General features: G+C 33.7%; 1 protein-coding gene across 2 annotated transcripts in view; it reads right to left on the reverse strand.

Annotated features, from left to right (window-relative positions):
- Window positions 1–17,018, reverse strand: part of LOC108971722 (lysosome membrane protein 2) — a 43,121-nt gene extending 26,103 nt beyond the window's left edge. For both annotated transcript variants that reach the window (XM_018937972.1, XM_018937973.1), the window contains exons 1-5: window positions 16,756–17,018; window positions 13,613–13,851; window positions 13,437–13,528; window positions 13,153–13,380; window positions 165–434 (exon numbers count right to left, since the gene is read on the reverse strand). In XM_018937972.1, coding sequence (XP_018793517.1) covers window positions 165–434; window positions 13,153–13,380; window positions 13,437–13,528; window positions 13,613–13,851; window positions 16,756–16,757 — 831 coding nt within the window. In that variant the 5' untranslated portion in view covers window positions 16,758–17,018. The remainder of the gene's footprint in view (window positions 1–164; window positions 435–13,152; window positions 13,381–13,436; window positions 13,529–13,612; window positions 13,852–16,755) is intronic.
- Between the last annotated feature and the right edge of the window lie 358 nt (window positions 17,019–17,376).

Consider the following 17,376-nt stretch of genomic DNA (forward strand, 5'->3'; position numbering starts at 1 on the left):
AATTTAAATGATTGTTTTTAAGTCGCAACTCTTTAAAGTGCAACTATCCGAAGGATAGTGGATTTACAAAATAATAAGTTTGGTCGACAGACTATAAACAATATAAGTGTTCACAATTTATATGTTGCATAAATATTGAAATTACTGTAGTTAGATGTACTTACATTCATTAATAAGCCGAAGTGAGATGACCCGGTTCCAATATCCAATGATACAATTCGATCACGGTATCCCCACAAAAATTCATGTGCCGTAAGAGTCTTAAATGCACCCTCGTCATATGCATTAATTATTTTTATGGCCATAATTTTCTTGAAAATATTAATTTTTTCAATTTTAGTAGAAGCACTTATTAGGGGCACGTTAGGAAGCACAAATATTTCGCGTTCTTCACAGTTAGATTTTTCGGGTAGAAACTGGTAAGTTCTATGATCCTAGATGTCACAAATAAGAAATAAAAAATATAATAGCAAGGTGCATATATTAATACCAGTGTTAAAGTTTAAAAATACATATAAACAAATTTTTCATTCTATATTTGACTGTATTTTAATGTTCCCCTGCTTAGCAATTAAGTTTATCTTAAATTACAACGAGCGCATCAGTGATTCATCAAATTTTTTACTTCAAATATTTACTGCATTTTCCTTTTAATTGTTTGTAAAACACTTCCAGGAAAAAAATCACGAGCAAAAGTAAGTTTTACTAAATTAAGATACTATAACGAAATTGTACAAAAATATTTGTGAAATTAAGAGATAAAAAATGTTTAATGTGTTACTGAATGTTACTTAAATTTTGAATAAAGAGGGGAGCCTAGTTTAGAGGCTTCAAATAATCGATTTTTCACGATTTTTTTGAAAAGGAAAGAAATAATTGATTAAGGCAAATTTTCTAGGGTTTATAGTTATATATTTAAGCATTATTCACAAATTTTTTTGGATACGAAATTTTTGATATTGAGATAATTTAATACCAAAGATAATAAAATTTGCCCCAATTCTTTACGACGTTTAGTTTTTTTCTATCCTGCCCGCCAATTAAAAAAATTCGTAAAAATGAGAAACCGAGAAATCGCGTGTCAAAGTTTTCGCTTTCTGCCCAAGTGCTTATATATCTGCCAGGCGCTCACTCAATCTTTTCCTTCTAGCTTCGAAAATATTTCAAATTCTCATCTAAAACTTTGAGGACATATTCTTAGATTATTTTTAAAGAGATTTAAGCAAAAAAAAAATCGATTTTTTGAAGCTTTTAAATCAGGCTCCCCCCTTAAGTTGGAAAGTAAAACGTATACAATCAATTGCAAGAAAAATTTAGGAAAATTATATCTAAAGAATATAAAGTAAATATACATAAAATAGAAATTTGAAAAATTGAAATAAATGTTTAATGAAGATAGCTAATTTTTACGAGATTTGGAATAATATTTTAACTTTGTTTTAATTATTATTTGTTATTATTTCTTTCAAATGAAAGCGGACATACCTTTCATTTCGAAAACCGTCCTACCTCTAATCCCATATTAATAAATACTATAAAAGATGTATTAGAGAAAATGAGTACACCAAATTTTAGCAAGATTTGTAAACACACAGTCACAATGTGGCGCTAAATGCGCACAATACAAACAAATTAAATAAAATTTTAGATATGGTAAAATGTCTTTGGGAGTTCTCAAAATGACCAAAACAGATAGATCTCTGAGAAAGACTGTAAATAGAATTGTCAAAACGTACGATGGGCTCAAGAAATACTTTCCTATTTTACTCACGGTGAGACACAAAATATTCGGCGACGTTTGTCATGATCTAATGAGAATGCATAACTCATAAAGGGATGCAGTTGTCAGCACATTTATTAGAGGTTAGAACGGCGATTTACTCTTTATTATCAGCACTCCTGAATCCGCAACCTTCCCTCATACATAGACCAAGTTTTGCACAATATGTTCTTCAAAACAATCACATTACAAGGTGTTTCTCAAAGTAAAAAGGACTTTTTGAATCTAGCGTAACCTGGTAGCGCCATATATATGTCGATTGGTGAGTTAGAATCTATTATCTTTATCGATTGTCCAGTGAGAATTTCATGACATTTCATTGATTGGAAGTGAAGTTATTGCGTTTGAAGTGTCAGTGTGTTTGTGATATCGGTGCGAAAATGAGCTATGAACAAAAAGCCAACATTAAATTTTGTTTTAAAATTGGTAAAACTTTTGCCAAAACAACTGATTAAACAAGTTTATGGCGATGTTTGCCTATCCCGTAATAGAGTGCACAAGTGATTTCAAAGTTTTCAAAGTAATCGTGAGGACATAAATGACGATCAACATGTGTGCCAATCAAAATCCGTGATCACCGGAAATTTCATCGAAACTGTGCGTGAATTCATGAAAAATCAGCCGAAATCATCATTGAAATTCATGAAAATGGAATTAAACATATCCAAAACATCGATTTATTGCATTTTGACCGAACGTTTGGGCTTACGAAAAGTGTGTGCACGGTTTGCTCCGCACAAGTTGACTGACGAAGACAAATTGCTCAGAATCCAACATTCGAAGGACGATTATTTGACCAAAAATCACATTTTAACAATTAACCACTCCCCGTATTCACTTGATATAGTACGGTGAGACTTCTTTCTTTTCGGAAAAATGCAAATGACCGACATACTAGCGACCACACTCGTTCGACATGCTTTCGGACCGTGCAAAAAGCTGCATTGAAGCAGGAGGAGGCTATTTTGAATAAAATTAATAGATATTTCCGAAAAAACCATTTGTCCTGTTTATTTTTTAAAATAATGTTTACTTTTGATCGCATCTTATATACGTCCATATACACATAATTAAAACAATCAGTCATCGCCACGACTACACCGAGTAACACCCCCCATCCTCGCTGTAGTAGCAAATTTAGTAATTTAATAACAACAGATCTTTTTATCCCGAGCTTTCATATTCTAACTTTCCTAAACAAATCAGCTGCCAATATGCATCTTCCAAATAGAGTACAATGAAGCTTTTTTACATGGAATCAACCAATGCCGATTGGAATTTATTCCAAGATTTCTTATTTAGAAATTATAGTACAACAAATCAAATTAATTCACTTCCTCAAGAATATTACGATATACGAATTTAGAAAATTTCGCTGAAAAAAGTAAAGTAAATAATCTTATTAAAACTTAGTATTCAGCTCTCTAGAAATGTAAAAACTTCATATAATAAACGCTTAAGAAATTATCAAGAAAATTTCCTGCGGAAAAATTTCTTGTCCTAGTAAGTGAGAGACCAATTGCTAAACGTCAAAACCTACCAAACTTTGACAGTTGACTGGATTGAGTAGGTTTTGACGTTTTGCAATTGGAATGACTGGAACGGCCAGATTGAAATTATACCAAAAATATATGTGAACGGAGGAATTTATTGCCGCGATGTGGCCATGAAGGACACCATGCTAGGAGATGTCGTAATCCCAGGAAGTTATTTCGCAAGGAGTGTCACCGAGCGGACGTGCTAACGAAAGAGTGTTGTCATCAGCAACAGGAAAAGGCCAAGGGTTTCGCCAAAGACCAGTAATTATGCATCAGGAGCGCGGCCGGCTATACGCCCTAATCACGCTTGGCGGAGAACCGGTGGAAGCCATCATTGACACTGGCGCCTCGAAAAGTTTCATATCACCACGAGTTGCAGAACGTATGGACGCAACCGGGAATGGTAAGAAGGTGACCGTAGCTATATACAGATGGCCGATGGCATCACCAGCAAGATTTTCGATGCCGTGGAAACCAACATTCAACTCGGACAGACATCGCTAAAGGCAGTGTTATACGTGATGCCCGGAGCGATTGATGACGTCATACTCGGATTGGATACACTGGGGAGCAYGGGAGCTATAGTATCCTGCGGAGGTCACCAGGTAGTGCTGAAACCGTCCGATGCTCACCAAACTACGGCCTCCCGCACCATGTCATCAGGAGCCGTAAGCAACGTGATTCCTACTACACCAGACACACGCCTGCTAAAGCGCAAGAAGAAATCTTTGTAAAGTAAATTTTTTTTCCTTCTCTAATAACTATTGTAAATTAGCAATGAAATTCATTGAATTTTGCACGGAATGCAAAGTTTGAGAACTAAATATCTATGCAGAATTTAGTCCATACAACCCATAAAGGCCCACCATATTGTTCACAACACAACGGGAAAACCACGCCACTTCTATAAACACAAGAAGCTGAAACAACACGAATGCAGTAAAAACACGTCACGCAAGCAATACAACGGGATAATCACGGAGACGAAGAAATCAGACAAGCAGACGAAACAACAAAAAGCATGCATACGCAGCGGTAAAACTACGCCACTGCCAGCACCATACGCCATCCCAGCAACACACGCCATCCCAACGCAACATGTTGCGAATGWGTTAGCACGCAGCACAGGCTTGGTGGGGAGTTAGATGGCCGATGATCAGGGAGTCAGCACGGGACTGTGACAGCGTATACACGTTCAGCATCAGATTACGCAGTGACTTTATCCTCTAACTAGTCTTGGTACTCTGATTTGTAAACGCCATCTGTTAAGGGTGAACTTGGTAGTGAGTTTATCCTCTGACCAACTCAACCTTTAACATCGCGATCGCTGACGCAGTCTTCCGTGATTCGGTATCTTTACGCGGCAAAGGTGGTCGAACAGGACATCACTAGAGTAACACGCGAGTGTAACGTGGACAGCGTCATTGAAGTCTACACGAGCGCCGGCAGAAGTAGCCAGGCGTAGTCGTCGTARCMCGCGAGCGTCAACGTATACGCCAGGATATCGTCATCAAAGCATACAGGAGCGCCGGCAGAGATAGCCGGGCGCAGTCGCCGTAGCGGAGGAGCGTCAACACCGCCAGGACACCGTCATTGAATCCCACGCGAGCGCCGGTGATTGTCGTGGTATAGGACAGCAAGTCGTCTAGCACCCAGGAGCACAGCAGAGCGGGAAACGGTATTGTCCTCGGGCGACGACAGTAAAACGCAGGAGATAAATAAAGTACGATTCGCAGAAGAGCCCCAGTATTTACAAATTGATTGTAACGAACCCTGGACACGGCGAGTATACCTCAGCAATTTATTCTTGTAAGAAGCAGGGGCAGCAAACAGCTTCGTTACAGTATGTCACACTAACCGTTCATCCTAAAGTTAACTACATAGGTAGATAATTTTTTTTTTTTTGTTGTACAAATCGCAATTGGTGGCCATGTTCAATTTTTGCATGAGTTGAATTTTATAAGATCCAAGATCCTTCCACTAAATCTTCCATAAACTGGATGTTATTGCGCCCGATAGCGGATAGAATCATTCGAATCTTATTCGATACTCTGTTCCGCACCAGCAACAACGTCTTCGGTGCGCACTATATAGCGTTGCTGATGAAACTTTTTGCTCATTGCAGAAAACGTGGTGCGAAAGCGATCCATAGTTGCGCGAATTATTGACTCTGCTGTCCCATTATGTCTGTATTGGACGCAGCTCGCGATGTGTCGATTTGAAAACATTGTTCCGGAGTAAGTCTGTTCACTGTGAAATGGCGGACCAAATAAATTAAGTAACAGCTGTCAAAAAGACCATATCCGAAAAAGGTATTGGCTCATTGAAAACCATACGTCTAAAGAAACGCCCGCAATTTGGTGTATGGACTAGGCGAAATATTGAACCGTGATACACTATTATCAGAAAAATACAAATAAGGAAGGCTATGTTCGGGTGCCACCGAATATTTCATAAACTTGAAACTTGTTAGAAACAAAGCCAGGGAAATACTTTAACGTGTAAAACCAATCATATAGAGTAATGTCAGCTAGATAATCGAAAATTCTGATATTAGTTATATAGGGGCTAGGCCAAGTTTTCGCTAAAATTTGCCTATTTTAGGTAAAAAGACACACTGTTATGATTCGGAATAAAGTCACCTGGAAATTCGAAAATATTTACATTAAGTATATAGGGACTACGGGAAGTATTGGTCCGATTCAACTAATTTTTGACATACAGACATACCATTATAAGAGAAGGATTATGTCTTAATTTCAGTTATACAAGTATATATCGGACATTGACCGAAATTTTCAATCAAAAGTCAACTATAGGTACCGTAGTCTAAATATTCGGTACCTAGGGGCTTGAACAGTTTTTATTGGATTTAAAAAATTTTGGGTCATAAAGTGGCTCACACTAAGGATAGTTATCATACATAGTTTATCAAGTTATATTATTTGTTTCTATATTTGTGTACTGGAAACTGAACGGATCAAGTGCAATTTAGAATTGTACTATATGGGAAGTAGGTGTGGTTGTTGCCCGATTTCTTCCATTTTCAAAATGTGACATAAAAATGTAAGAAAAATGCCACGTACTAAATGTTGCCGTTATCAGTGGGTCGAGTTCTATGCCCATCGTCCAATTTTCACTCCGCTTCCCATAACTCGTTCGGTGGTAAAATTTAATGTCTAGATTATTTAGTTATTGATTTGTCACGCTTTCAGGAGTTCTTAACACTACCGTTATATGGGGAGTGAGCGGAGCTATCCTCCGATTTCATCCATTTTCACACTGTCGGTAGAAGTTCTTATAAGATTTGTGGTAGCACATTTCGTTGATGAAGCTTAAGTAGCTTAGGAGATATGTTCATTGTTAGAAGGCGGGGTCCGCCCACTCTTTCAAAATTTTTTGCTCTCAGGAGCCCTTGCTACTGCGATCCTCTGTACCATGTTACAGCTTTATATCTTAATTTAGTGGTTAGTTATGGCACTTTATACGTTTACGGTTAGTCCCATTACGCACATCTACGAACTCGAAATTATCATCTCTATCATCAACCGTTTCGTACTGTGTGAGGAGGTGCCAAAAGATTTGTCTTGAACCATTTTCGGTAATATCGTTCGAGGGGTTAAGTTCTAGGGTAAGATGTGTAGAATAAACATATTAGAGGGCGGGGAATCGACGTTTTTTTGCTTTTAAACCAAAGACACCACTCCCTACGGCAGTTCTGTTGTACCCAATTACGTTTTGCAGCTTAATTTGTGGCACTTTATAAGTTTTAGCTTAACGTCTTTCAGTGAATTGAATTTAGTTATATATTTTAATGGAATCATCTACATATATCTATATTGTACATAATTAATTAGATGGGAAGAAACTCTATTTTATGTGAAATTTAGGGTTTTTTAATTTCTATATTTGTGTTTATATAAATAGGTGAATTAATCAGAATAGCTTTTAGTTTCGAAATATTGCTTTAATTAACTATTTCAATATATAAGTAATATGGCTCGTGTTTTTGAACTCTTATCTTTTTAAAAGCAAAGCTAAATAATATGGAGTAGATTGAATATTAATATATCTCCTCTAGTTTTATTATACATGTAATAGCGCATATGCACAATCATTAATTTTCATTGATAACTCATAATTGCGCAAAAAGAATTTATACATATTTCCAGATAAATTATTCTGCATTAATTAATCAAAACCAATAAATAATAATTTTCTTTTTGAGGAATATTATTAAAGAAGCTATCTGTTCTGACCTCTTCATTGAATACGTGCTTAATAAGGCCGGGCAGTAGTTACTGAACATTAAATAAAGCTAAAGAATTGCTTTCTATCAACAATGTTAATTTGCAGCGATATATCAAAACGGTGATGTAAAGAACTTCGTTCTGCCATTCTGAAACTTTTCATTTGACTGAAATGTAAATATTTTGTTCGAGAAATTTTGTGCGCAAAAAACAAGTAAATAGGTCGATTTATTTGCTTCGTTTGGTAAAATAACGTTAGACTTGTTAGAGCTTTGAATAAATTTACATTTCACACATTTCTATACTTTTCTATCCTTTTTTTTATGTACCGCAGCTTGATTAACAAACTTATTGGTTTCTTTTCTGGTCCGTAAATGTACAAAGAAGATGGTTTTCTAACTAGTGCACAGGCCACGTATATCTGGCCGAGTGAAAAACATAGCATTTCCAGATTTATGCCACGCTCTTCTAGCGACTATCCTTGTGTAGTTTTGATTCTCATCTCAAATGCAATTTTCTCTGGAAATCGAATACGTTTAAACAGAAATGGTTGTCCTTTTGTATTCGATATTCCATAACTGACGCGAATTTGAAGGCTGATATGCTGAAATGATCTTCGTGAAAAGTATGCGAACTTCAGTGGCATGCGAAGTAGCTATCGCATTGTCCATCTGTTTCCAGTGATTATCATGTCATGTGGCTTGCTTCTCAAAAAGTTGCACACACTGTACCATTCACACACTGCGGCCGCATGCCGGACCCAAAGTACGGCAGAGGTTTTAGATGGGCCTCGAACCCGACCAAGGTGACTAGGGTGTCCCTATCCACCCGAACCAATTGGAACCAAGGATTAAATGCAAAATGCACTTATGCTTTGGGGCGCTGATCAACGACAGCAGTCGGAAAACTTTCATTAATGGTAAGAGTGAAAATCCTACAAAGCGCTTTATAGCAGTTCACTTATTGACCCCTTTGATACTTGCTGATCTCATCTCGTTCAAGGCCAATAATCGCAATGTTCCTTTCTTTGGTGACGTACTTGCAAACGTATTTGATCGATTTCACCAAACTGCAACTCAACATTGAAATAAGTTTTGAATGTGAATTAGAAAAGTGGCCAATATGGTACGATCCATGTGTCGTCAACTTCGACATTCACTCCTCTAAATTAAATGCTAAATGTTCTGCCATTGTGCTCAGTATATCCAGTAATAAACCTTTGCTTTGTTTGCATACATATACTCAACTCTAGAAAATCTTATGGTGTTGTGTAACACTTTTTCTACTACTTTCATGGTAATCAAGGTGTTGTGTTAGCAGTTAAGCTACATATACATTTTAAATTTTGATGACCAACGCTTTAAAAGATATTAAATAACGCAAGTGTTAACGTCATTTAAGTGATTATATGGAATTACTTTGCATATCTGTTCAATTGTATTGGGATATTACTTGTTGTTTAATGTTAACTCAGTTGTTTTTTGTTTTTTTTTGTGCAATTTTTAAATAATTTAATATTTCTAAATTTTTGGATGCAGTAGGATGCAATCATGGGTGGTAATTTGTCGTTTGAAATATACAAATTGACAATGCGTTAGCCGTTATAAGAAAACATCAAATGGAAATTGAGTTTGAAATACATATTAGTGTTAATAATAAAGTTTATTATTAAAACCAAATAAGTGTGGTATGTTAATAAAAATCGTTTTATTTCGTTGGAATAAAAAGTACTTGAGAAATACATATGCTAATAAATTAAATAATCCGAAAATAATTATATGTATACATTTATATGCAATTTCAGATACTTATAAAGAAATAAATATTGTATCGTTTCTATCCGTTTTATCGTAAATAGTATACGGATGAGAATTAGAACGATGTAGAAAATCCAGCTTCAAATGTTTAAATATTTTCTATCTTCTTCTTTCTACATTAAAATTATTAGTAGTAATATTTCAAAAACTTCCGAATACAAACCGTTTTATGTTTTCTGTCTGTCAATTGTAAACAAAATATTCAGAAGAAAACTCACCACCGAGAAATCTAAAAACAGGGCTGCATTTTATTAATAAGAACTCAGTGCATAAAGAATAACATGACACACTATGGCGTCTAAATCAACTATTAGTAAATATATGTCATTAATAAAGAATTTCCTTTTATATTAAGCAACAATATTTATAGTTTTTGTTATTTAATACAATAAATTTGCTAAGTATTTACTACCACTATTCACCCCTCATAAAGCTACCACGAAAAGGTTATCTACTGTATATACTGTGGTCTTGTGGGGCGGTTACTTAAAAGGCTAACTCTGGCAGAGAATGTATAAACATAGAGAAGGTGCAGGTTCGATGTCGAACAATTTATAAAATTGTGATACGGAATTTCACCTCACAACTACAGAATTCACGCTGTGAAATGTTACTATTTTTAACAGTTCTCCACATATTCAAACAGAGAATATGAAGAGAAATAATGTAGGTACGGTATATGATGCCATAGCATGTATGCGCAATCAGGGAATATTGAAGGAAAATAAGTTCTTCGATATTCCACTTTTAACAGCGAGAAATTCATTCAGAAATTCTAGTAATGACTTTATCGCTTATCAATATATTACATGTGCGCGCATTGATCTACATGTTCATATATGTACATTAGTTTATACTTATATGTACATATATTTGTATACATTGAAAAAATTGAAACGTTGTTCTACAAAAAACAACAACTATCTTAAATAGCATATGCCAAGTCAATATGGCAGCCGAATTGGCGAAGCCCAATTGTAGTAAATTTTACAACAAAAACGATTTCATTCATAAACGCAGGCGCAAATTCCACAAGCGACCTCGCTTYATTCATAAAAACAGACGCCGTAACATCTCCCCGAGCATGCCTTTGTCTACAAGCGCCTTTTCGCGACGATGGCAAAAGCTAAAAATCATAAATTGAACATCTTTCTGGTGTTTTCTTCTAAGTGAGAAAAGTGGCAACATAGCTGTTGTCGATTTACAATATTTGTCAATTCTAAAATATTTTTCCGTGGCTCGCAAAAATCAGCGTCGATATGTACATACAAAACAAAACATACAAAAACATACATATAAACGCCAGCTTGATGGCGAAGCCGTTCGAGCAGCAAGGAAAGAGGTAATAATCGCCGATTGTTTGTTAGTTTCTTTCGGTACAGCTCGGATTTTCTACCAACAACATAACGTTGTGATGACTCCTTGACAATACGAGAGCTTCGGCCATTGGTTGACCGTGACAACGGAGATGCGAAAGATTCGTGCGGCACTTGTTATTATGAATGTATGTACATATGTATTTATCTCGCATTTGCTTTCGTAAACATACAGACAAATGTGCCAAAGAAATAATATATGTATACATATGTATGCAATAGAAATTCTATTGCTACAAATATGGAAATGGTAACGAAATAATGCGAATATGCCTATTTCGTGAAGGTCATCAACTTTCTTTAAAGAAATGAAGTTCATTTGGCACTCCTTCACTTCGTAAGAGTGGAAATAAATATAATTTGTTTGAAATATTAATTTATTTTAAAATTAAAAAAATTAAATTAAAGAGAAATAAAATTAAAATTATTTTTATCGAATTTTTCCCGATTTTTTAAAACAAATTAAATTTTTTATAATTTTTCGTATAATAAAAAATAACCACGCATAAGCGACAATGCTTCATATAATATAATACAATATAAGCATGCAAATTAATTCCCGCAACGAGGGAATTTAAAAAAAAATATATGTTTTATATTAGCGAACGCGCGGATAAAATAAGAACACGTGTGGTTCCTGTGGATTGCCAGATACAAATCAAATCTTTATTTCTGATTTACTAATATTTGTAAATACATTTTTGACTTATTTACTTAAAGTTAAAGCTAAAGCTGAAGTGTAAGCATCAGCTTGATTGAATCTAGAACAAAGAGTTAATTACAATATTAGCTGTGACAGCAAATTCCAGCAGAACGTTAAGCGTTCTGTTTTCTTTACGATTGTTATTGTTATGCCATCTTGTGAGGGCGAACCATATTGTTTTGATCACAATGGATTATTGGATTGAGAACGGAAAAAGCATATTGAATTCTTAAATAATCAAAAACGTTAATTAAGATTTTAAAGTGTACCTACTTGCAAAATGCAAAGATTCAATTTCATTTACAGTTATGGTAAGGTTTCTATGCGGAGGCTATCTTTAACTTGCATATGTGATTCTTTACATTCTTTGTGTGACTTTGTATTTTTTTCTTCAAAGTATTTCTCTTTATTCATCCTCCCATGATTCAGTCGTGTGAGCCTGAGGACGTGCTCAATTCTGCTAAATAGCAGCGAGAATGGTGAAATTCCGTATCACAATCTTATAAGTTCTGATAGCCGTCCAATCGAACATCATACAGAATTCAATTTGCACCTTCTCTATGTTTATACATTCTCTGGCTTGGGCTGTCATACGTTGCTGGCAAAAAAAAAAAAACGCCAACCGATATTAGCGCGACCTCTTCGTGGTTTCGTAACAAATTTCAATCCGTAATTGATCACTTTGTATGAAACACACATAAAGTCTGAATAATTTTTAACAATTTTCTTTTGAATAGAAGGAATAAAAAAGCAAGCTACCAAGATTGAACGATTCAAATAATTTACAAACCAAAGTATTGATAAACAAAACAAACAGAAATTGAGAAAAATGGTATGGGAAAAATTTCCTTTTTGGAATTGTCCAATTTTCCGATTTTTCCTCATGACTTTTTATTTTTAAACCTTCCACAACGAACAATTTCCGAAAATTTCATCAAGATTGGTGCAGCCGTTCTCTTAGCGTTACTAACAAACAAACATTCATTTTGGCCAAATTAGTCCAGGAGTTATTGAGTTATGCGCTTAGCAACATATTTTGCGGTTCATTTTTATATATAAGATATGTATTTATTTGCTTTGGGTATTAGAAGTTTTGATAGCATCTGAAATGATCATGCCGTCGCACAGGTTCACATACGCTACATGTACAATGCACAACAAAATTGCTACAACAAATTTAAAAAAAACCATACGTATAAAGTACATATACTCACATATGTACTTTTATGTGCACGAAAATAAATTTGAAATACGCATAATGTTAGTAAATTTGCCTACATACAACTTTATTTGTAAATTTATACACCCATTGTTTCATACGAAATATCCGTTGTCGCGGACTTCACGTTTTGTCAAAAAACCAATTTGTCGAAGGTCTGACGCGACGGCGTATGTTTATGTGTGAGCTTGCATACATTTCTATGCAGATATTTGCGACCCGCGTAAACATATTTTAGAATTGCAAAATATTTTTTTCATGAGATTTATTATAACATTTTACACGATTAAAAACTATAACTTTTAAAACTAGTTATACTAGTTAATAATAAAACGTAGAACAAGTATGAAGTGTCATCAAAATAATTTTTAAATTTAATGCATTTCAACTAAACTTAATTTATTTAGTTTTTGCGAAAGGCATTTTAAATCTCGGAAAGTGTTAATAAAATATATTATATGCAACTTACCCTAAATGTTACAGTGTAATTGTTATTAAACGAAACGTTTACTTTTGTTGTATGTTCCTTATATGTTAGTGGACCAATGTCCTCAACTTTAATTTTATCGTCAATTCCAGCGAAATATTTGTCAATATTTGTGTAGTTGAATATGTGTACTTTTAGTAGAGTGTCATATTTAGGATTTGGATTCATCCAATTTTTTGTGCTTTCGGAATCATTTTTTAAAATTATTTGCTGAAATTAAAAAAATGCGTTAAAGTTTTTGCAAAAATATTTTTAGTAACCATTACCGAAAGCATCGTGTCGTTATAATATTCTGTAAACCACATGATAAAAAATCCTGTGATACTTATTATGAAAAGTAACAACATTACTCCTAAAACTAAGGAAAGAAACACAAATAATTAATATACTGAATATTAAATTTACGAAGTTTATATAAATTTACTCAATGTTAAGAACTTACGTATTAACGTTCCGAATTCTTTGGACCCTTCCTTTTCTTGTATTCCAGTTAGTTCAAAAACGGTAGTGACTAAATGTTGTTTTTGCACTACATTTTCTTTACTAGAGTTTCTACTTACATTTAAAGAACTTTTCCTACTTAGAGATCTCGTTTGACTGTTATTACAGTTTGTTAAATGTTCTTTAACGGTTTCATCATTACCGAGGATTTCATGACTTTCTTGATCATCTATTATCTGCCTGAAATTATAAAGTATATAAATATAGAAATTTAGTCAGCTTATGGTGGAAATATGATTAAAATAATATTTTAGGTAGTTAGGAAATATTATTTAATTATATTGAAAAAATGTATGTAACACGTTTGATAGGTGACTGGAAAGGGCATGTTTGATGTCACTATGTCGTTCATCATAATATTTCATTGTAATTTGATTATATGTATATTACATAGTAATTATATTTTTAAGATATTAATTAAGTTTAATATCTAGTTTAAATAAGTTCGTTTTTTATTTAAATAAAATAAATGCAATAAAAAAATTGGAGAGTGGACTTTTAACTCCGTAAATAGTCACAGTAATAACTTGAATGCAAGTTTCTCTTCCTCAAAATGTTTAATCGTATTTTTAGTCAATATTGCACTTCCGGTTGCAATTGCTAGGATGAATTGTATGGAAAGTTTTATAGTTTTTAATTTTAAAATAGGCTTGTGGCATAAAATGCATCTCCGATATTGTTCAACGATATTGTAAACGTTAGCAAGAGTAGATTCTTGATGTTTCAGCTATAAGTTTACTAACTTGTTGATGAGGTCAATTGTTTTTTGTTCTGAAGTCTACAGGATTTTCTACCTTTTGGGCTAGACCATGACTATTTTTGTGGCCAATTGTTTTTTATAATTCTTCGGCAACAAGGCACCCCCGATATTTGGCTTGATGTGCTTCGCCACAGGTACACCGTTAGGCTGCTGTTTCTCTGGTTTTGAACATTCAGATGTCTTATGCTTATCGGCGCACTTAACGCATCTTGGTTGTTTGCCACAATAGCGTGGCCAAATGACTAGCAATGTTTGCATTGTGTCTTAGGCAGTTTTACCGATTCAATGGAAACAATTAAATTTGATATAGTTTTGGTTTCGTAAATCTTTTTCATGTTCTCCATGGGATCGAACGTTACCAAAAATATGTTGAGGACCGTTTTCGTTGTCCATTGTAGCTGATTGACAGCTCTCAGCGCATTTAATCCTTGTTCTTTTAAGTCATTAGTAATCGAAATCAAAAATTTTAATTGGGCGTGTTTGCTTATTTTCAAAGCTGTACCAAGATATTCCTACCCAAAAGTGCTTTTTATATGCATCTTGAGTCTTCTATGGAGAAAGGGTTTACCTTGTATATCCCATTATTTTTTGAAAATTTAATGGTAAAATTGTTTTTTTCTTCCGATTTTGCAATAAATTGTTCCTGATTATTGACCCGAACTATTTTATTGGGATAAGGAGTTTTAATATGGTTTCATCAGTTTTTTTAGGAAGGTCAAGAGAATATCCGCTTTTCGTTTTTTAGCTTGTGTGCTGTGCGTGAAAAAGTGTTTTTGAGTAAAGTTGTTCTTCTTTCCTTTAATATGTAGAAACCTATGTCGGAAGTCATCGTATTTGGTGGAAGTTTATGGTGAACATACTCTAACTGACAAATGTTTGAATATTGGGAGTTGGAAGTATTTCTCAGCCATTTCAAAATGTTTAAAAGTAGACTCAAGGATATTGGATGCCATATGAATTGAAGTCAATAGCCAATAGTTGAAAGCTGATTTTGAATTACAGAAATGCTGCTACAACGCTATAAGAAAGAGTCGTTTTTACATCGGATTTCAACAACCATAAATTCAAAAAATACAGAACCACTTAAATACGGTGGACATCAGCACAACGTATTGAAATTGTCTTAATCATTCTTGGTCGCTGAGCCGGCCCAATTATTATGGAAGGAAATCCACAAATTTCCAGAAACATAGGGACTTTTCTAGCATTAGCACTAGAGAAAACGAATTTGTCCAACAGTATTATGTTATTATGAAAATATGAGGCACTTTCAGTTTTCTCAAAATATTTTAATTATAAAAACTCATATTCACAGCGTAAAATAATATTGTTTACCTAACATTATATTTAACTACTGTAATTAGTGGTGAAGATATGAAGTTATGTATCTTTTATCAAAATAGATGAATTGGATCCCGGATAAAAAGTGTGACATATTGATACAAGTTGATATACATATACAAGTGTTTGGTATCAGTTATAAAAGAATCGGCCAATACCGTGAACAGGGACGAGCTATGGTAATGTTTATTACACGAGTGGAACCGAATCCCGGACAGTTTTATTTAAAACGTAATAAAAGCGTCATTAAAAATAGAGTACTAAAAATACATAAATAAGCAAAACTAAAACATTTGTTTAAAAATAAATTAGAAAACAAAACACTAAAGATTTTATTGAGTTTTGTTGTATTTTCGTATTTTTGTGAAGGTTTAAAATAAAATGTAGAAAAATTTGATCGGTACTGAAAATATTATTCCAGAATATTTCTCACTTATATATAAATAGCATATTAATCCTTTTTTAGTGAAGACGGTTTTTTATTTATCGGAACGAAGAAAATGGGTTATTATGTTTGTTTATATACTTTTTATACTTTTTTTTTAAGGGAGAGTTCGTAAAGAGCGTCACTCTCTTATGTTATTATATATTTTCATAATTGAATTATATTTATATAATGTTTGGTTGGTAGAAAACGTGCTTCATCGTAAGGAAATATTTTTAATCGTTACTGTCAAATTATCTGCTTTTATGTCTTTCTCTAAATTTCTCATTTTCTCTTTGATGATTTTGGTCTTTTCGTAATCTATTCGTATTCAGTTGTCACTCAAAACCACATAGTTGTTGGCTGAAATTATTGAAAAATATATTATCGAATCATCAAGCCAGAGCAAAACAGTTGTTTTTGACATTATTGATAAAAAAGAATTTTTTTGACATCTTTTCTTTTTGTACTAACGACGTAACCTTATATAACTGATTCCTGATTTTACTTATCAGCTTTTAAAATATGTTTACATAATTTTTAGTTAAGTTTTACTTACATACTTTAACTTTAGCAAAATATAAATACACACAAGTAAATAGAGCTTTTTGCAGATATCGGTTTAGTAGTTTGGAATACTATTGAAGTTCACTAATAAATAATCCTCTTCCTACTGAAGACTTTTAAACATTATTAAGTTATACGTGAGATATTATTTATGCAGATAATTCTATGTTATTATATCAACCAAATACGTATATAAGGTCACTAAGAATTTAAAGTTGTTCGCCTTATTTGAACCGTGCTTAGTAACTGCTAAGATTCGAACGACAACTGACTAAAGACATGACACTGGATTAAGATTAAGCCCAAAGTTTAGCGAGCTGATAACGCAGCTCAATTTTGTGCACACATATACAAATGTTTGAATGAAGTGTGTATGAACTATATATATGTAGCTGTGCAAGTATTCATTCTTATTTTTATAAATGCGTATGTATGTTTCCAACCCACAACAGAATTGTTCAGTTCGTAGATAAGGTGAAAAAGGAAGTAATATTTATTTTGAAGTAATAAATACGAATATGAACCCACATCTTTCTTTAGATTCGATTTTTTTATAAATTTAAAATATTCAGTTATATCTTATAGTGTCATTGCGGTTTGAACAGTGTTGAAA

The sequence above is a fragment of the Bactrocera latifrons genome, unplaced genomic scaffold (assembly GCF_001853355.1).
Source record: "Bactrocera latifrons isolate USDA-ARS-PBARC rearing strain unplaced genomic scaffold, ASM185335v1 scaffold_356, whole genome shotgun sequence".
Lineage (NCBI taxonomy): Eukaryota > Metazoa > Arthropoda > Insecta > Diptera > Tephritidae > Bactrocera > Bactrocera latifrons.